Source organism: Hyperolius riggenbachi, chromosome 2 (assembly GCF_040937935.1).
Source record: "Hyperolius riggenbachi isolate aHypRig1 chromosome 2, aHypRig1.pri, whole genome shotgun sequence".
Taxonomy (NCBI): domain Eukaryota; kingdom Metazoa; phylum Chordata; class Amphibia; order Anura; family Hyperoliidae; genus Hyperolius; species Hyperolius riggenbachi.
In genome coordinates this window covers 240,887,177-240,907,042 of record NC_090647.1, presented here as the reverse complement: position 1 = coordinate 240,907,042, position 19,866 = coordinate 240,887,177, and the positions used below count along the sequence as shown (strand labels likewise).

General features: G+C 38.8%; 1 protein-coding gene across 34 annotated transcripts in view; it reads left to right on the top strand.

The window, feature by feature from the left end:
* ABI3BP (ABI family member 3 binding protein) overlaps positions 1-19,866 on the top strand; it is a 500,595-nt gene that overhangs the window by 258,048 nt on the left and 222,681 nt on the right. For 26 of the 34 annotated variants that reach the window (XM_068268427.1, XM_068268419.1, XM_068268401.1 and 23 more), the window contains exons 11-14: positions 2,979-3,056; positions 6,753-6,827; positions 9,516-9,611; positions 16,488-16,568. The exons of 2 other annotated variants lie outside the window; for them this stretch is intronic. In XM_068268427.1, the coding sequence (XP_068124528.1) occupies positions 2,979-3,056; positions 6,753-6,827; positions 9,516-9,611; positions 16,488-16,568 (330 nt within the window). The remainder of the gene's footprint in view (positions 1-2,978; positions 3,057-6,752; positions 6,828-9,515; positions 9,612-16,487; positions 16,569-19,866) is intronic. 6 more of the 34 variants (XM_068268430.1, XM_068268411.1, XM_068268398.1 and 3 more) reach the window with 5 other exon arrangements.

Sequence of the window (19,866 nt, the reverse complement as noted above, 5' to 3'; positions counted from 1 at the left end):
TGCTAAGTTTGTGTAAATAAAGATATGGGGAATTTTCCAAATCTGAAAACATATGCTAAATCAAGCAATTATGTTTACTCTAAATCTGTACTGCTCTGCCGTCAAATGACAGTAGTAAAATTGAAGGTGGCCGAGAGAGAAACTTCTTAAACACTGCACCCTAAAAGGGAAGGGTCAGTGTAATTCCAATGATCAATTTGGTGAAGGCTAGTAATTCTTAAGCATGTGCAGATATGTGTTTGTGTGATAATTGTGAAGGTAATACGTATCACCTGAAAATCAGATTCGTGCTAAACTGTTCACCTGCTCTACCCATGTGATAGAACTAATGAGTCAGCTGTGAATGGCCCATTGTGTCATTCATAGCTGAGCAAGCAAAAGTGGGGTTTTACCACCTGTAAAATACCAGCTGATCCATGATTTGGGGGAATTCTCAAAGGGTAGTGGGGATAGAAATGTTTCCTCCCTATTGAAAATCTAATTTGTCCATGTCAAGGACAAGGGGCTCATCCCCAGCTCTTGCTCAGTGACGTGGGGCAAAGTCAGAGGTAGCCTGTATGGGGACATATTGGGTATGAAAAAGGTTTTGGGGGCATACTGATTTTTTCTTTTTAGTAAAATGACAAAAAGCATTCAAAAAACCCAAAACTCATACAGAGATAGTGGAGCCGTAAATGATGCAAGGTGCTGAGGAAAGCTCGCCAAAAACAATATAAATTGCCAATTAATACACTTGAAAAAAGCTTCCTAACACTAAAGCAGATTAACAGCTACAATTGTATCAAGCCCATTATGCCTTTTTGGCTACTAGATCATGTTCATGTGCACATTATAGTGTTCAAATCACCTCAATTAGTAGAATCAGTAGCAATGGTATGGTATTTCTACAGACTGCAGAATCAAGACAATAACAAGGAGTTACATTCCTGCATGGTTAAAGGAGGACCCCTGTCAAATGAGATTGTTACAGGGATACGTGGCTGCTGATGGGTGGGATGTTAACAGTTATCTAAGGAGGGTAGAATGTGTATGATGGCTATCTGTACAGTATTGCATGATGGAGTCTTTTTGGACACAGCCTTGGGATGGTAAACATTCATAGCATGCAAGCATACAAGATTATTAGAGTCATATTTGCTTAATAATTGATAATAAATGATTCACTTTACTTTTCCTCAGCCATTCATTAAGTACTGAAACAAAGTCTTTGAATTGTAATTATAAGCTAACAAAACATATATATTTTCTTGAAATAGTAAAAATGCATTGTTTTACCATTTATTTCTTCATTTTCATCATCCAATGTGCTTGTTTTTTTCTTTTTCATCACATAGTCCTACAGAAAAAGTAAATGTTTTCCATTTCACAGAGTTAAGAATGTATGTTAGTATGTGCAGTATATGATTCTGCTTTAAAATTTTACCACGTATTCTGCTTAACTGATATTTCTTTCTTTAAAAATTAAGAGGTCCATGAATCATTTTGTATGATTGATAACACTCTTATTTGTTATCCCATAAAACTGTTTTAATGCTGCTTACATGTACATTTTGTGTATTTTATTGTTGAATAGAATTACACATGCTAGGAGGCCAATAAGTTTTCTTTCATTTATTCAGCATAAATAATAGTCAGCATTCTTCAAATGTTGGCGGTTAGTTGGATAACTGATAAGTCCTATCATTTTTAGCACCACAGATGATTGGATGCTTAAAGGAGAACTGTAAGCCCCCCCCCCCCAAAGTTTAACTTACCTGGGCCTTTTACCGCCTCTCCCCCCCCCCCCCCCCACACACACACACACAAATGCCTGTGCAGGGTCGTGCTGGCGCACTGGTCCGGGCTGCGCATCCCAGGCCAGTGCGCCAGCACAGTGGCCCGCAACATTAAAGGGAACCTAAACTGAGAAGGATATGGATTTTTCCTTTTAAAATAATACCAGTTGCCTGACTCTCCTGCTGATCCTGTGTCTCTAATACTTTTAGTCACAGCCCCTTAACAAGCATGCAGATCAGGTGCTCTGACTGAAGTCAGACTGGATTAAACGCATGCTTGTTTTAAGTTTGTGATTCAGCCACTGCTGCAGCCACAGGGATCAGCAGGACTGCAAGGCAACTGGTATTGTTTAAAAGGAAACATTCATATCCCTCAGTTTAGGTTCCCTTTAAAGTCACAAAAAAAGGAAGTGAGCCACGTCGGGGGACTGGAGGATCATTTTGTCCTGGCACAGGTAAGTTGAACGCTTTTTTTTTGGGGGGGGGGGGGACTTACAATTCTCCTTTAAAGAAAAATGAAAGCTTTGAAAGTTTATGAAAGTTTACATCATTTTGCTTTGCTGAATTTCAACTTTAGTTCCCTTGATTTGTTCACAGCAGAAGAGAACATAGGAATCCATTAGGGCTAGAGGCAGGGCATAACAATATAACACCTGCCATTGCTGGGGGTGCATGGGGCTAAGAGGGCCTGCTCCTGTGGTGCAGTCTAATAGCAGTGCAGGTCATACTTTACCTTGTTTCAGTGGAGGGACAAGTTCTCCTCACATCTCTTTAATACAACTGACCTGAAAAGACAGAAGTCGCAAGGTGATAGGCAGCACGGCATGGTTGCACTGAAGAGGAGTGAGGAGGACCTTTCCCACAAACCTGGGGGACCTATTAGATTTAAACTACAGCACTGACTAAAGGTCTTCATTATTGCCGTTGTGATAAAGATGAAGAATGTTCATCGTATATGCTGATGTTTAGTCATGAGAAAGGTAGACTTAAACCTTTCAGTGAATTGCTGAAAAGGCAGAGGTTTGTGCTGTCTACATTCAATTGGCATTCCCCTGAACTACAGTGGATGTTTGATGTTAGTACTGCATATGATGTACATACTGTTTTAGTACATGTGTTCACTGCTTTGCACTTCTTTATTAATGTGATGGCCTAATTATTATCAGTGTGCTGGTATAACAAATTTTACATTTTCTGTATCAGTAACAAGCCAACCTATTGTGGAATCTTTCACTCCTGATTCGTCAACTGGTACCCTAGAATGGGTTCGAGCTACCATGGGTAACATTGCTTCTATATTCCTTGTCTCAATGCCATATACATAACATTTAGCTTGTCTTTCTAGGAAACCATGGCTGAACTGTTTCATTTCTTCATCTTTTGCATTACACAAAAATGTGTCCTCTTCATCTCCTCATGACTTCTTTCTTTTGTTCATTTAGAAATCATCCTCCAGCCAACTATTTCACCGGCTGTTGGCGCTGCATGTGGAAACACTGTCCTTTTTTTTTTCTAGCAATTTTACCATTGCTTTGGGCTTCAAGTTATCCATTTCATCCGTTATGGCACACAATTAAAAGCAATAGCATTTTGATTGCTCATGTTTTCACATTCTTTCAAAATCAACAGATTTTCAGTCCGTTTGTTTTTGTAAAAGACGCTGTGTAAAGACTTATATTTGCAGCTGTACCATCCAGAAGAACTATCCATATACAAGGGAATGGGTACAAAAGTGATTGAGATTGTGCACCATCTGTCCTCTAACATCCCCTCTGTTTTTACTTTGTTGCAAAAAAAATAATAATAATAATCTGTACATATTGTCTTGAATCTATTTCCAGGGTATATATATATATATATATATATATATATATATATATATATATATATATATATATATATATATATCACATATATATCACATACATATCCATATCTCAATCAGCAAATAGAATATTTTGCACTTTTTGCCGCATTGGTTTGTACAGATCAATAGTTTCTATACATATCAATCATCATTTGAAAACTGTAATTTAAAATGAAGATTGTAAAAGTCAAACTATGAATACCTGTTCTCACAGATCTTTACCCATAGGCTTCTTTGATGTCTGGGATTTATTTGTGCCAGGGACAAGCTATTGGGTATTTTTTATGCTGCTGCACGAAACTCGCTTTCATTTCAAACATCCATTCAGAGTTTTTTTTAATTTATTGTACAGTAAAGTCTTTATTTTTTTTAGTATAATACTGTCTTGCTTCCAGCTATAAATAGTTGCAGTTATGCTTTAAAGACAATGTATATCCATTTTAAAATATCCTCAACTCCTTATGTTCAGTACTTTAAATTGGCTTATTTTTATTCTTTAACCACAATTGGTGAACATAAAATATTATCTATCAATATTTTAAATGTTCAATATACAGCCAACAGGGGGAGTCCCAAACTGTCCATGGAAAATATCAGTTCAGAAGTTGCTGTAAAAACGTAAAAAGTTATTTAAAACCAAGAGACTGATGAGTCATTCTAGATAAATCATTTGTGGTTGTATTGGTCTCCACAAAGGATTTTTATTTTAACTTTATGCACAATTACAAGGCCATATATCCCATTTAGCAAAATCTGAGTATTTATAATCAACATATTTCTGCAGCAACTATAATACTCCTTGAGTGAACCCATCCCAGTGTGTCAGTGTGGATTTGATTATACAAAGTGAAGTGACTAATAAATCAAGAGCTGACATGTCATTAACTAGAGGTACCTCTGGAGTTTTACGATCGCAACAGGTGTCTATTTTTTTTTCAGTAACTTTAAAATATTAGAAAGCATTTTGCTTTATGGTAAATGTTAAGTATTTTTTGTCCTTAAAATACGAGGTCTGGCATGTTTAGTAAACAATATTTCCTATAAAATTGACATTGGCTCAAAGTGCTTACTATTAGCTGTACAAACCTATTAAGTAAGATTAGTTGCAAAGACATATTAAATGCACCATATCTAACCACACTGTAAAAATAAAACCAATGCGTCAATGTAACAATAATATAGCATTCCATTGTAGCCCCAATCAAATCAAGCTGGGATTTCTTTATTTCGACAATAATTCCATTGTTTCAAGCAAAAAAAACCTTTCTCTTAACAATGGAATATGTCTTTACAGATTTGCTTTTCACTGTGCTAGTTTGTTCCTTTTTCATTCTAATTGGCATGGAAAAACTCAAGAAAGCCCGTATTGTTAGCTTGTATCCAACCACATACACACTCAACGATTTATAAGATCTCTCATCTGAGATTTTTTTGCTTTGTAGTGTTGCATGAACAAAAATGTGATGCTTGTAAATCATATTCTGCATTCATACAGTTCTTTTTTCCTAAGAGCTTGCCTTTGACCTTGCATGCTTATTATTATTAATGATAATGAAACAGACTTATTCTCATCTATATGTCTCTGTTTTAAAGAAAACAACCTTTGGAACGAGACAGTAATATTGAGGCAGAGACTACAAATTTTGTCTTACCATCTTGAATCCTTGACATTCGAGGAGCTCCTGTATGATTTATGACCAGACATCAGATCTGCAAGTAATGGAGTCTCCTACAAAAGGACAGAGAAAGTAGAAAAATCACTACCCACTTCCCCACTTTCTGGTCTATCCAAAACAAAACATGAGCAGTAGTCCAATTTAAATTGGAAATCCAGGCAATATGTAAAATGTCAAAGAACAGCAATGTTCTGAAGGTTATTATAGTGGTATATATGTAGTGCGGGAGCACCGAGTCAGGTTAGTCCCCCACCTCTATACATAGATACAAGCAAAGAAAGATTCAAGTTCAACCAACTGCAATTTTTTCTTCTTCCTTTGTTATGAGGACTACACAGTGCAAACCAGCATGACGTTTTGAGCCAATGCCCTTCTTCAAGTGCCAGATAAAGGGCGTCGGCCCAAAACGCCATGCTGGTTTCTATTATGTACTTATAATAGAAGAAGAATCATATGCAGCTGATTGAGCTCAAGTCATCCTTCTCTTGTGTTGATTTCTAAAATGTGCCTGCTAAATGAAGATGTATTCACCACCCCTGACAGAAGAACTACAGAATGGTGCATCTGTTCCTCACTCCAAGGCCACTCCTGATAGCAGTCCCTTGGTATCCTAGTCAGCAACCCCTGACAGATATCACTGCCATGTCCTTCTCCTCAAAACAATTTGATGGCTAAGCAAAAAATGAATTTTACCGGCAGAGCCACTGCCCTCTATTCTTGTCCAAAGACCTGAAGGATACAAGTGAGGCAAAGTGGTTATGAGTTTCCGAAGGTTGAGTGTTTGGATACCAGTTTCTGTCAGAGAAAGAAAAGCAGCATAGAGGTGAGGTAGAGGAACATACTTCAGAGGTGTCAACAAACAACTTAAACTAAAATCTTTATGTCAGAATGGTTTATTATGTACACTAATATATTGAAGAACCCATTTCTGTAGTAGTACGATTGTTTAACTTTTTCTGATGTTTAGGTTGTTAACACAGATCTGACTCTGTGTTAACAACCTAAACATCAGAAAAAGTCTGAGGGCTGACATTTTAGCAATGTGATATATGCATATATATGCATTTTAGCAATGGGATATATGCAACTAATTTAAGCCAGAAAATATAACAAATTAGGTTAGTGAGTTTCATCAGAGGAATGATGATTAATAAAAAGAGGACATTTAAATGCAATTACATGAACATGTTCACTTCAATTGTCTAGTCATAGAAAGATAAGACCCACTTTTGTTTTACCATCCCTGTACATGACTGGATGCTTGAAGTGAACACCGACTTCTTTTACAGCTCTTTCTTCTATTCCTCTTTTAGTATGATCCTCCCTAAGTCACTAATAGTAGTAATCTGCATGTGGTCAGAGCAGCTTGCTTGCATTACAGTATTAATACAATATCTTCATTAGAATTTGTTGGTTCTCATTTTGTACCCACAGTAACTCATCCTTACATTCAAGTAGCTAATATTGCAACTGAATCTCCTGCCATCGGCGACCATTCTCCTCCCTTGGGTAATAATTTTAAGGTTTAGTTTTCTTGTTATATAAATATTTCCATGTTAGTATAAACCAGGGTTCAGGTTCATATAGTTGCACATTGCATAAGAGCAGGGGTCTCAAACTCGCGGCCCGCGGGCCATTTGCGGCCCTCGATACAATATTTTGTGGCCCAAGGGCCCCAGAGCTTGTAGGGGCCCCCAGTGGCTACAAGAGGAAAAAAAAAATTTCAAATCGGCCTTATAGTTTTTGAGAAAATCGATTTTAAAGTTGCAAAGGAAAAAAATACACATTTAAAAACCCGCCGACTTTAATGGTTAATAGCAAATCCACCATAAATACTAGAAACCCTAAATTTGCAGGATATGTTAAGGAGATCATTAGGAATAAGAGGAAAAAACAATTTTTCAAAAAGACCTTATAGTTTTTGAGAAAATCGATTTTAAAGTTTCGAAGGAAAATAGTATACTTTTTAATGCGGTAAATGTCACTTTTAGTAGCAAGCCTAACGGTAGTGTAATTTTACATGTATCAAAAGAAAGAGCAATACATTTCCTGACAGGGTTTCCAGGGGGTCCATACGCAGCCGCAGCGCTTTGGCCAGGGATCGCTATACAGCCGCAATATGGCTGTATGAAGATTCCTGGCATTTTTTCCTATTTTCCCCCCAAAAAAATTTATGTTTAGAGTGTGGGAATTTTTTTTTTTTTAATTATGTGGGGTCAGCTGAAGCTGAAAGCTCTGCCCCTTCCAGGAAATGCCGGCGGATTGCCCCCCGGGGCGATTTGGGGGCTCTGCAGCCCTCGTTTTGCGGCAGGGACACGTGAACTCCCTTATGCGGCCCAGCCTCATCCTGACTTTGCCTCCTGCGGCCCCCGGGTAAATTGAGTTTGAGACCCCTGCATAAGAGGAAGGTATGTGAAAGGACATTTGTATAAGTCTTTATATCATCTGGTGGCTGAAATGCAATGCATTTAGCAGTTCTGTTTCATTGAGCTGAAAAAATATATACTTTTTTGTTTCCTTTAAGCAGCCATGAATATTGGAAAAGAGTTCCTATTGGCAGAGCTAGCTCACTTTGTTTACAGTGCACCTATCATGAGAGACATTGTGCCTGATGTGCCTTATGTAGCTCTGGTAAAACTACCATGCACAGGCAGCACATGGCAATATTAACGGTGTTAAAGGCAGCAAAGTAACATGCATTGCGCAACCCGCTGTACATAGGCAAAGTGAACATTGATATGGTAATGAGCATCACACAAGTAACATAAAGCACATTAACATAGCAATGCTTTCATGACCCGTGTGCTGTGGGTCACACTAACTGCACAACGCACAGTATTTTGCTGCCATTAGTACCAGTAATATTGCCTGCACAGTTTTACCTTGGCTACATTATTATTATTATTATTATTTAGTATTTATATAGCGCCGACATATTACGCAGCGCTGTACAGTGTATATACATATATATATATATCTTGTCACTAACTGTCCCTCAAAGGAGCTCACAATCTAATCCCTACCATTGCCATATGTCTATATTATGTAGTGTAAGTACTGTAGTCTAGGGCCAATTTTAGGGGGAGCCAATTAACTTATCTGTATGTTTTTGGAATGTGGGAGGAAACCGGAGTGCCCGGAGGAAACCCACGCAGACACGGAGAGAACATACAAACTCTTTGCAGATAGTGCCCTGGCTGGGATTCGAACCAGGGACTCAGCGCTGCAAGGCAAGAGAGCTAACCACCACGCCACCGTGCTGCCTACATGAATCAGGCCTCATGAGTCTCGACATTGCTAACCTCCTTCTGAAAATGCCAGTCAATTATGCTAATCCTCTGGCTTACATCATACATCATCTACAAAATATACAGCTAAAGAGCATCTTTAAATGTTCCCAGTAAGTGATAAAAAAAAGCAGGTAATTAACACTCCAGTCTTTTTTAGGAAGAGGTCAGCAGCGGTCTGGCCACTTTCATATATTTCTCATAACAAGTGTTCTAACAATTAGATTCAGTAAAAATAACTTTCACCTTGAATATCAAAAAATATAATGGAAAATAAAGAAATAAGAAATAAAAATCCTCGTGCGCACGCTAAATGAAGCTCAGCAGAGGCAGCCGATAACTACTGCCTCTGCTGAAAATCTAGCATGAGTACAGTGGCCCCCATCGCCTTGGTCAGCTATCAGCTCAGCAGATTGATTTGATTGAGCACTGGCTAAGAGCATTGTACTTCTCATTCGCTCTGTCCGCTGCATGAAAACCCTCATATGCCACATTGTTGGCCCTCCTCCCCTTACTACCTTGAATAGTAACAGAATGCATCACTAGCCTGGAGACTAGCAACCCATCTGTACAGCATCACCCTTGCACTGTTGCTTGAGGAATTGTGTCCCAATCCCTGCCAAGTGACTTACCTTGTATGTGTGTATGACGCTTAATTAGGTATTCTAAAAGAGAACAGGCCAAGTGAGAATTTCCTTGTATTGAATCAGGTCTAAATCTTAACAGATTGAAACTACATAGATCTAATGATGTGCTATGTAGACAGTTCTGCAGTTGTATATGGTACGTTATTAATGTTCAGTGTTCAGAGCGCAGTAGAAAATACATTCATCTTTTGCTTCAATTCTTGTATAAGTTTATTAAACCTTTACATTTTTCCCATATATTTCTACTACATAATTGCTCGTAGTCCTTGTACAAGAATCAAATGGTTTCTCAACTGAAGCTCCAGACTTAGCAACAGAGGAATCTCTCCCCAGTTTGGAGCCTCTGAAGGATATAATAGGTAATGCACAGCATGCTCCTTAACTAGTAAACCATTTCCATAGATTTGTTCATACCATGCATGACAGAAGCTTTTATATGATATTGCAGCTCCATGTTGTCTGCTTTTCATTAGACTAGAACCGTTTTTTCCTTTTTTACACGTCTTTTTATAGATAGAGTCGTGAGATAGAATTATCATGTGCCGTATAATTGCTTTGTATGAGGGGAAATGTTGGCCTGCAAGACTTTTCCCATGATGGTGTTTATAGCAAAACTACGTTGCCAAGTAGGATTCATGAGGTCACGCCATTTGTGGAATATATTTTTCCTTTAGGCATAATAAGAGTTCTTACACATGTTCATGCATTTACAGTTTTCTAAGATTTAAAAGGATAACAATGTAACAGAAGTTATATAATCCTAACCTTTTCTATACCAGTTAAACTGAGCTATGGATACTTTTAAATCATGTGTGTTTCCAGCACAGTGGTGGATGAAGCCATAATAAATCTGGACCAGAATTTAGAATGTGCCGGTATGCTATCAAATTACTTGATTTAGTAACTTCCCTGATGCTGTTGGTTCCTGGTGAACCGTATCATTTACTATTTAGGTCTTTATAGCCTTTTGGTGACCTGCACTTCTGTATTACTAATGAAACTAAACGGAAGGACCTATGGATGAACAGCCATAAGCTTGGGTTATTATTTTTTCACTGCGATTTGTCCACTGTAAGTCCATGTTCCAACATGGAAAAGTGGCGAAGAGTATGCAAGAGTGCTAACCATTTATCTAACATGCCACCATGTTTTCCAGATTTGGGTGTAGATTTTCTAGACATTAAAGGGAATCTAAACTTTTGTGAAATAAAAAAAAAATCCCTTCTGTAGGAACGGAAAGTGGTCTCTGCACACAACAATGTACTGTTCTCAAGGCTGCCACGCTTGGAAAATCATTGCTGGCTGCAGAATGAAATGTCAAGATCATTTTTAATTAAATTGCAAAATTACTTTTGTAGCCATGATATATTATATAAATTGTTCCACAAAAGTTTAGCTTTCCTTAAAGCAATTTACCTCTTTGGTGAGAAATGTCTGGATAGACCAGAGGCTTCCCAGATCCATCTCCAGTACTCGGTCCCTCTTTATCTTCTGGCCAGGGGCATTGCTAAGGACGAGTACATCCTTACTGGGCATGCACAAGTGCAGTATGCGTATGCTCAGTACAATGACGTTGGTTGTGCATAGCTTTTTTCCTCCATGCTGAGTGGTTTGTTCTAATGGGCTTGTGTGGACCCTACAGTGGCAGGATAGTGTAATGGTTAAGGGCTCTGCCTCTGATATAGGCAACCAGGGTTCGAATCTTGGTTCTTCCTATTCAGTAAGCTAGCACCTATTCAGTAGGAGACCTTGGGCAAGACACCCAAACACTGCTACTGCCTATAGATCGTGTCTTAGTGGCTGCAACCCTTGGCGCTTTGAGTCTGCCAGGAGAAAAGCGTGATATAAATGTTCTGTGTCTTGCACTTGCACATGCCCAGTGCAGATGTACTTTACAGCCATGCTGCAAGCCAGAAGAAGAATTTTCTGTCAGCTGACTTGAATATGTTTAAAGGGACCCACTTGATGGGTGGGCTGGAGAAGGATTCGGGAAGAATCTGGAATAATGAAACTCTTCCCACTAATAAGGTAACTTTTATATTTTTTGTTTTTAGGATTATTTTAACACTAACCACGGGCATTATGCTTCTTTCAGAACAGTCTTCTTCTATACTGGTGCTGTACACTCCTAACTGTACATCCACTTCACAGAGCTACTGACCTCCTTGTTCTTATAATAGTAGTGCATGACTGAATCCTTTTCTGTGAATGTGCAGCTACAGAAATATTCCCCTTTCACTGGTTAAAAAAGAGGTCAACAACTGTCTAAAATTCCCAAACCAAACATAAATGTAGTGACTGATGGGATAACTCTGAGAAGAGTACAATACAGGCAATGTGGCTGCTTTCTGGCAAACAGCTGGTCCGTAGCAAGTTTGTACTACAGACAGAATGGAGATGCTATACTAATAGGCAGAAATAGAGTCAGTATAAATAAAACAGTAAATATTATTGTTTAGGCCCCTTTTAGTCCACTTTTGCTAAACTGTAGTGCAACTGCAATTACACTTTAAATTCTATAACCTTGTTCTATGAAATACTGTTTCAGTGCATTTTTACATTCTTCCAAGTCAATCCTTTGAAGTTATCTAGAAGTTCAGAGTTGCTTCATGCAAGGAGAATCAATTTCTCTATTCCCTCTTAGTTCATGCCACAATATTTTAGAATAATTGAAGCAAAAATAGTTCTGACAAACTGTGTTTGCTTCAGCTGAAACAAAAATATCTGAGGAACATTCCAGTACAGAAGAACCACAAACTAAAGGGGGTAATTATAACTTTCTGTATTACAGATATCATGCTTTCAGTCAAGCTTATGCTAGTAAAATTGGCACTGATATCTGTGTAGAGGAACAAATCCAACATACAGTACAGTACCCACAGTTATTCCACTTTAATCAGAATTGAGGAAATCTATTTTATTTCAGAATGCTTTTAGTGGAGAAATAGATGCCACAAGGTTGAAGTCGATTCAGAATATGCATTTCAGTGTTCTTTTTGAACTGTGTAAAACTGAAAAATAGGTTAATTGAAATATAGCAGACTTCAAAGATAATCATACAATTAATTTTCACCCCACACAACTATCTGAAAGTGCAGTGGTCTAACCTTTTAATACACTGAGGTTCTGTAATGGATTGTGGGAGAGTGAAAGCGATTTACATCAGAGCAGAATTCAAGCCTTCTTATCTAATTAATGCTCATAGAATCAAGAGGTTAAAGCGTACCAAGAGTGAAACATTTACAACCTGTAATTCTCTCTGTTAATGCTGCCAGGGTTGGCAGGTGGTAGGGTTACTCACACACAAATCATAAGATGTGTTCAGCTCTGCACCCCTCAACAAAGTGTTGCAAAGCTCTGTGGCCACCCCACCTGCATTGCCACGGCTCTCTCCTAGCTTGGCAGCTGTAGCCTAATCGGTGGCTGACCACGGCAACTCTGCCAGCTAAGGGTGGCGGGGGTGGAGTTTCTGTAATTTACATGAATGAAGTACAGGCGACAGAGTGAGTTATAATCCCTACCACTAGCTGATCATGGCAGCATTAACCAGCACTAACACAGAGTGTTACATTACAGCCTCTGACAATCATGCAATTTTTTCACTCTTTTCCTTTCCTTTAATATGGTGTTGCTTTTATAACAAAGCATAAGGGAGCCTTAGGTATATACAAATTGGTAGCAAAATTTTATTCCTATTACTTGCGTACAAAACACCCCAAAAGACACCCAATAAAAAATCCCACCCCTAAAACCACTGTAACCAACTGAATGCTTGGTCTGTGACCTATAAAAGATAATTGCAGTCCTGGAGTGCACTCCTATTTGAACCAGCGCTGTTATTTTTAAATCTTCAGGCCCATTCAGAGATCACAGCATATATGACAGCCAAGATAGTGTGGAGAGGGTATCTTCATCCTCAACCCGTATAGTTTCAAAGCATACCTCTAAACATTGTAGTTTTTACATGCGCATTACAGCCACGACTTGTGTCTAACCTCTCCAACCCTGTGTGGCAGCAGTGGCTTCAGGTAATAACTTTATAGCCTCCAACTCACGTGACCTTGCACGGAACAGTGCTCTTTCACCCCTCCAAGATGGTCTGGAGACCCGCAGTTGACAGCCGTTTTGCCGGCGGGGATGAGCTGCGAAATGGCGTGCTGTACGCTTGGCCGGGAGCAGAGCGAGAGGGAGCGCATGGAGGTACGGGGAGGACGCGGCACCGCCCACCTAGTTGGCGTCACAGGCGCACGTGACGCGTTTCATCCTATCGGATTTCATCAGACGTGTAACCCAGGTTACTCAAGCCTCCTATTTATGCTGGAAGCAAGCGGGTATAATATGTAAACGTATGCGAAACGCATATTAAAAGCAGAGTGTCTGGGTAAGTTCAAATGTTCATGCGGACCAGAGGTGGTGCATTTATTGTGAGTTTACAGAAAAGCCTTAATATTCATGTCACGATTGAGTCCCTGCGGGTACAGACTTCCGCATTCATATATCCAGAACGATTCACAAACTAATATTTGACAGATGTTAACATCTGTCAAATATTAGAAGCACAACAATTGAGAGAAAAAAGCTAAACCCGTTGGCATTACATTTCAAAACTGTACATAACTCTGAAACTAAAGATTTGAAAGTAATGGGGATTTTCAAACTGAATATCAGCCCAAGAAGAGGCGACTATGATAACCAACTATTAAGGAAAGAATCGTTCTGGATATATGAATGCGGAAGTCTGTACCCGCAGGGACTCAATCGTGACATGAATATTAAGGCTTTTCTGTAAACTCACAATAAATGCACCACCTCTGGTCCGCATGAACATTTGAACTTACCCAGACACTCTGCTTTTAATATGCGTTTCGCATACGTTTACATATTATACCCGCTTGCTTCCAGCATAAATAGGAGGCTTGAGTAACCTGGGTTACACGTCTGATGAAATCCGATAGGATGAAACGCGTCACGTGCGCCTGTGACGCCAACTAGGTGGGCGGTGCCGCGTCCTCCCCGTACCTCCATGCGCTTCCTCTCGCTCTGCTCCCAGCCAAGCGTACAGCACGCCATTTCGCAGCTCATCCCCGCCGGCAAAACGGCTGTCAACTGCGGGTCTCCAGACCATCTTGGAGGGGTGAAAGAGCACTGTTCCGTGCAAGGTCACGTGAGTTGGAGGCTATAAAGTTATTACCTGAAGCCACTGCTGCCACACAGGATTGGAGAGGTTAGACACAACAAGTCGTGGCTGTAATGCGCATGTAAAAACTACAATGTTTAGAGGTATGCTTTAAAACTATACGGGTTGAGGATGAAGATACCCTCTCCACACTATCTTGGCTGTCATATATGCTGTGATCTCTGAATGGGCCTGAAGATTTAAAAATAACAGCGCTGGTTCAAATAGGAGTGCACTCCAGGACTGCAATTATCTTTTATAGGTCACAGACCAAGCATTCAGTTGGTTACGGTGGTTTTAGGGGTGGGATTTTTTATTGGGTGTCTTTTGGGGTGTTTTGTACGCAAGTAATAGGAATAAAATTTTGCTACCAATTTGTATATACCTAAGGCTCCCTTATGCTTTGTACTAATTGATTATTCTCATATAGGGTGAGACGAGGTTATTTTACAGGTGATATCCCGTAGTCTTGTCCTGTGTTTCCAGTTGCTTTTATAACACTATCAACTCTGCCCATATATAAATGTGGATGGTTGTAAAGGGATATGCAGTGTTAGTTCAGCACTTAAAGGGAACCTGTAGTGACATGTGACGTGAACAAATAAACATATATATGTACAGTCCCAAACCTACCTAGAACTAGGGTGTGCTCTTTTTATTCTCACTGTAACGGGATAGCTTTAGGGGCTCAAAATCACAGTTTCTCTACAGTCGAACTGTAGCATAACTCACTAATAACGCCTTAGGATTGTGTGGAATGAAACAAGCACAGGGAACTAAGTGCAAAAGTCCAAGATTTGTCTTCACAGGAAATAAATAACATTAAAAATCTGCTATAATGTAACTAAGACAGTCAAAGGTTTATAGGTAGATTGTAGCCTTTCAACACAAATGAAGACTATATGGATGTTAGGAAAGTCCAGTTTATTTAGTTATTAATTGGTGATTCACCACGGTTTTATAACTTTTTGGAATATTTGTAACCCATTGATCACCTCTGGTTGAGATTTACATTTTTATGACTAGTTTCAAGTATATCTCTAAAATTGAACTATATAGAGAAGGAGTGCTGGATATATATATATATATATATATGTGTGTGTGTGTGTGTGTGTGTGTGTGTGTGTGTGTGTGTGTGTGTGTAGAACTGTTATTTGTCAGAGAAATATTTAACTTTAATATGGACTAGACTTATATACAGTATTACACAGAGTATAAAAAGTAAATGCACATATTTGTGTTTCTTGCACACTCACATACTAGGAGCTCAATGGTTCCCCTTTACAAATGTTACATATAAAAAAACTGATAAAAAGTTGGTATGAGTGAGATGCACGGAGAAGGTGACATCTCCAGTTGGTCCGAACTCTGGATTTTGCACAGGAAGCGGTTTTGCAGAGCGGAGTTGAGTCAGCAATACAAAACAGATGGTAGTGTTACTGCACCGCGCTCCTTGGAATTTGCAGTGATCTTGGACCCTGGGCAGGGCGAGGAAGCAGTCTAAAACAGTGAGTGCATAAGTGGGCAATTGCAGCCTGTAAGTGCGGGGCAGCTGGGTCTCCATTTAACTGTGGTCCCAACAGCTGGTAACTGCGGAGAACTCTAGCGCAGGACTCACAGACATACACATGCAGTTAAAGATTCTGCCACATAGGAACGTGATTCACATAGCAGGACCTATTTCTTTGTTGTTTGAATATAAAAAATATATTTTAGTTTTTTTTACATACCAACTTTTTTCAGTTTCATATTTATATCCAGCGCTCCTTCTCTATATAATTCAATTGCCCAGGTTCTTCAAAGGGTGGCGGAAGGGGATCCCCACTTTGAGCAGGTAGCAGCAGGAAGAACTTTCATAATTTATATTTCACTAGCAGCCCCCCTCATTCCTTTGTGTTTATCTCTAAAATCATAAAAACTAGATTTTGATTGTTTTTTTATATATATAAAAAGAATGAAATGAAATAAACTTTTGTACAATGTTACAATTTTCCTTATTTTCTTTTGGTCATCTCAGTACTGTATTTCAGATCTAATTGTCTTCATACTGATTTTTCAGCAGACATTTCTCAAAGACCAAGTAAGCAATTAACATCACAAAGTCCAGTACTTGCAAGGACCAGACCCTCAGTTAACTTAGGTAATAGTCTATTTATCTCTACTGGGCTCAATCAGTGCGTATATCACTGATAAATTCTGCATGGCATCCACACATGCCTATTCCTTCTTGTTGTTTAAATGTGTTTCCAATCACAGAAAAAGGTCAAACTTGTTTTCGAAGTTGAAATGCTGAAAATCAGTATTCTGTTATTAGAAAGGAACAAGGCAAAGCTGCACATCAACAATATAAATAAGATTGATTAAGCAACCTGGCAACTGATCAGATTGGAAAAAAATGTATCTTGAAACCTGATTTCAAGAAGCTGAACAATTACTATCAAATGTATGCCCTTACATAGGTAAGCATGCATTGAGAATACTTTTGATTATTGAAGTTGATCATTATAATTACATAGATAATTTGGTCATACACTGGTTGATGTGGCCAACATATAGATCCCTCTCTGATCACTACCTGATCCTGATCTATCTGATCCCTCCACACACTGTACACTGATTTCCAGTTAATTTATTCACCATGATATCAATTGAAAATCCGTGCTTATTGCTTGCCACTGCCAGGTATCACCATCTATGCCCCCCCCCCCCTCCAGCTAGAGGCCAGACGCTAATAGCGGTACCTTGCATGACCAATAGAGGCCTCTAGTATTTGGCCTCTAGCATTTGTGATGTGACACATGCACCACGGGAGAGAAGAGGCAGAGAGAGGCGACACAGGAGGAAGCACTGGTGGACAGGCAAGTGTAGGTTTCACTGCGTACATCGCTCATCGTGAAATAGAATGCCACTAGTGCTCCCATCCCGCCACCAATCATGTGAATTCTTCCATCCAGGGTAATCGTTGGCAGCATTAATTTCTAGAAGATTCTATCAAATTGGGCTGATATCATTGAGAGAACTCAACCAGTGTATGGCCACCGTTAGTTGAAAAAAGACATCCGTCTGTTGGCTGTTGTAATTGTAGTTGATAATGTATGGTTCATAATTTGCCTATTGATTACAAACCTATTCTCCAGCATGCTGGTGCAAAATTCCATGCACATAATTATCTTTCTATATGTAAGGCAAAACAATAAATTAATTTCCATTAGGATGCATTGTTTTGAATTTAAATGTTGTTCTATATATACATTATTGTTCAGGTATGCCAAAATGACTAGATTGAATGTGTGGAGATTGATGGAATGGGCTGTTGCCATTCATTTAATTTGTTCATATACAACGCTTATTTGTAGTCCTTGCTACCAGCTATCTGTGAGCAGGCGAACAACGAGACGAAAGCTTGTGGAGAGAATTTTGGACTACTGGGGACTCCCACCATAAACTTTGCTGAGATCATGTAGTAAACCCAGCCTGCAGGTTTAAGTGGAGAAAATGGATTCTAAAAAAATGTTAGTATGTTGAGTCACTGAGCTGTGTGGGTGTAAGCTGCAGTATCAAGCTCTCCTGCCTGCTAAGGCTCTCCAGCCTGGGTATTTTTTTATTTCTAAATGCTGGAGATAAAGCATGAGAGAGCGTCAGTGTGAAAGCTACAAGGTTAGAAACGGGTGCAGTCTGAAAATAGAAGGGTTATCCTTGTGGATAGTTCTAGATATTATATTATTATACACAATTGCAGCTTCCACTAAATTGAATGTGACCCGGGTTATCCTTGTGGATAGTTCTAGATATTATATTATTATACACAATTGCAGCTTCCACTAAGTTGAATGTGACCCGGGGTAAACTGTGATTTTCACAAATATTACATTATCCTGGAAGTGTACTTAGCATCATGACAGTACCTAACTATGTCTATGAAATTCTGGGGAAAAAAGCCAGTCCAACATAATCTGGAATTTTTGCAATACACTTATCTCATTTTATAACCTTGTTCCATTCATTACTTAAGCATCGAAACAAAAGGGAACCTCAGCTCATTTTTCTGAGAATTACGTAACTGTTAGAGAGTGTCCCAGCAGGGTATCATGCTTTTCAGTACTACCTTTGCCAAAAAACATCTAATTGAAATTGAGTTCACAATCCTGTAAACATTTCACGATATGGTCAATGGAATTAACCTGCATTATTGTATTCACTAACAACAGTAGAACAAGAGATTTTAAATAGTGATAAACATTTTACAGAATCATTTGTTCAAATATAAATTGACAGAGAGACAGCAGAATATTCCAATACAGATGGTAGCAGATTTTGCTATGCACAGCCACATCAATCTTTTCAATAACCATACTGAAAGCAACCTTAATCCCGTAGAAACTACTTTGGCTAGGTCCACACGAAGCCAGATTGGCAAAGATTTAATGGATCCACTGTGGTCATGACTATATATGTTTTGTATCCACTGGTATCTGTTGTAGCATGCTTTTTTGGCAACAGACAGCAATGGAGACCAGATTTTTGGAGGCTCCTGGGAGAGGGCTTGTTTTTTTATCATAATTTTCTATTGGGACTTTATTGATTGTCCTGATAGAATATTACTACAGGAATCCTATTACCATATAGATAATATCTTGTGAGCACTGACTGACACTGGATAATGTTTAGTTCTATTTAATCACTGGCTAGGGTTGATGTCTCTGCTAATTTTAATGTATTATGCTCAGTGGTAGTGTGCTGTCAGGAAATTCATCATGTCCAATCTCTGTTGAAAGCACTAGCGAGGATGGGTTTAGTCAGTTTCTATAGAAATGAATTGTGTCCGTCAACATAGGTATTGTATACAGCATCCGGAAAACTCATACAAGACAGAAGTTTGCATTCTGCTATCACAACAGAGACAGCCGATATGTTGAACACTGATATGTCTGAATGGATCCTATAGAGAACATGGAATCCGTTGACATATCCATTTAAGCACTTTTCTCTGCTTCAGAAAATAGTCCTGTTTTAGGTCTAGTGTAAACGTCGCCTAATGCTTAATAACAGCCACTGAGCTTTATATGTCAAAACAGTCATTTGTTCCCTGAATATAAAGATGTGTTGATAAGCAAGAACAAAACTGGAGGAAGCTCTCCAAAAGCTATACTCAAATGAATGTAATATTTTCCCTGCTGTATCGAATCAAACCTGAATAGATAAGACAAAAAACAGTGTTTGTTTAGCTGAATATCATAGTGAAGAATTTTGTCAAAGACTGTCCGCGCTTACCAACAAGTTTCTATATCTAGGCAACAACCGAAAGTTTTGAAGCAGAAAGTGTAACTAAGCTAAATAATAATCTTTAGGTTGGTAACTCTTGCGTAGTTAATTGTGTGTGAGAAAATATATTTATAATGGACATTTTAACCTAGGTTGGAAAACAAGGCTTGTGTGTG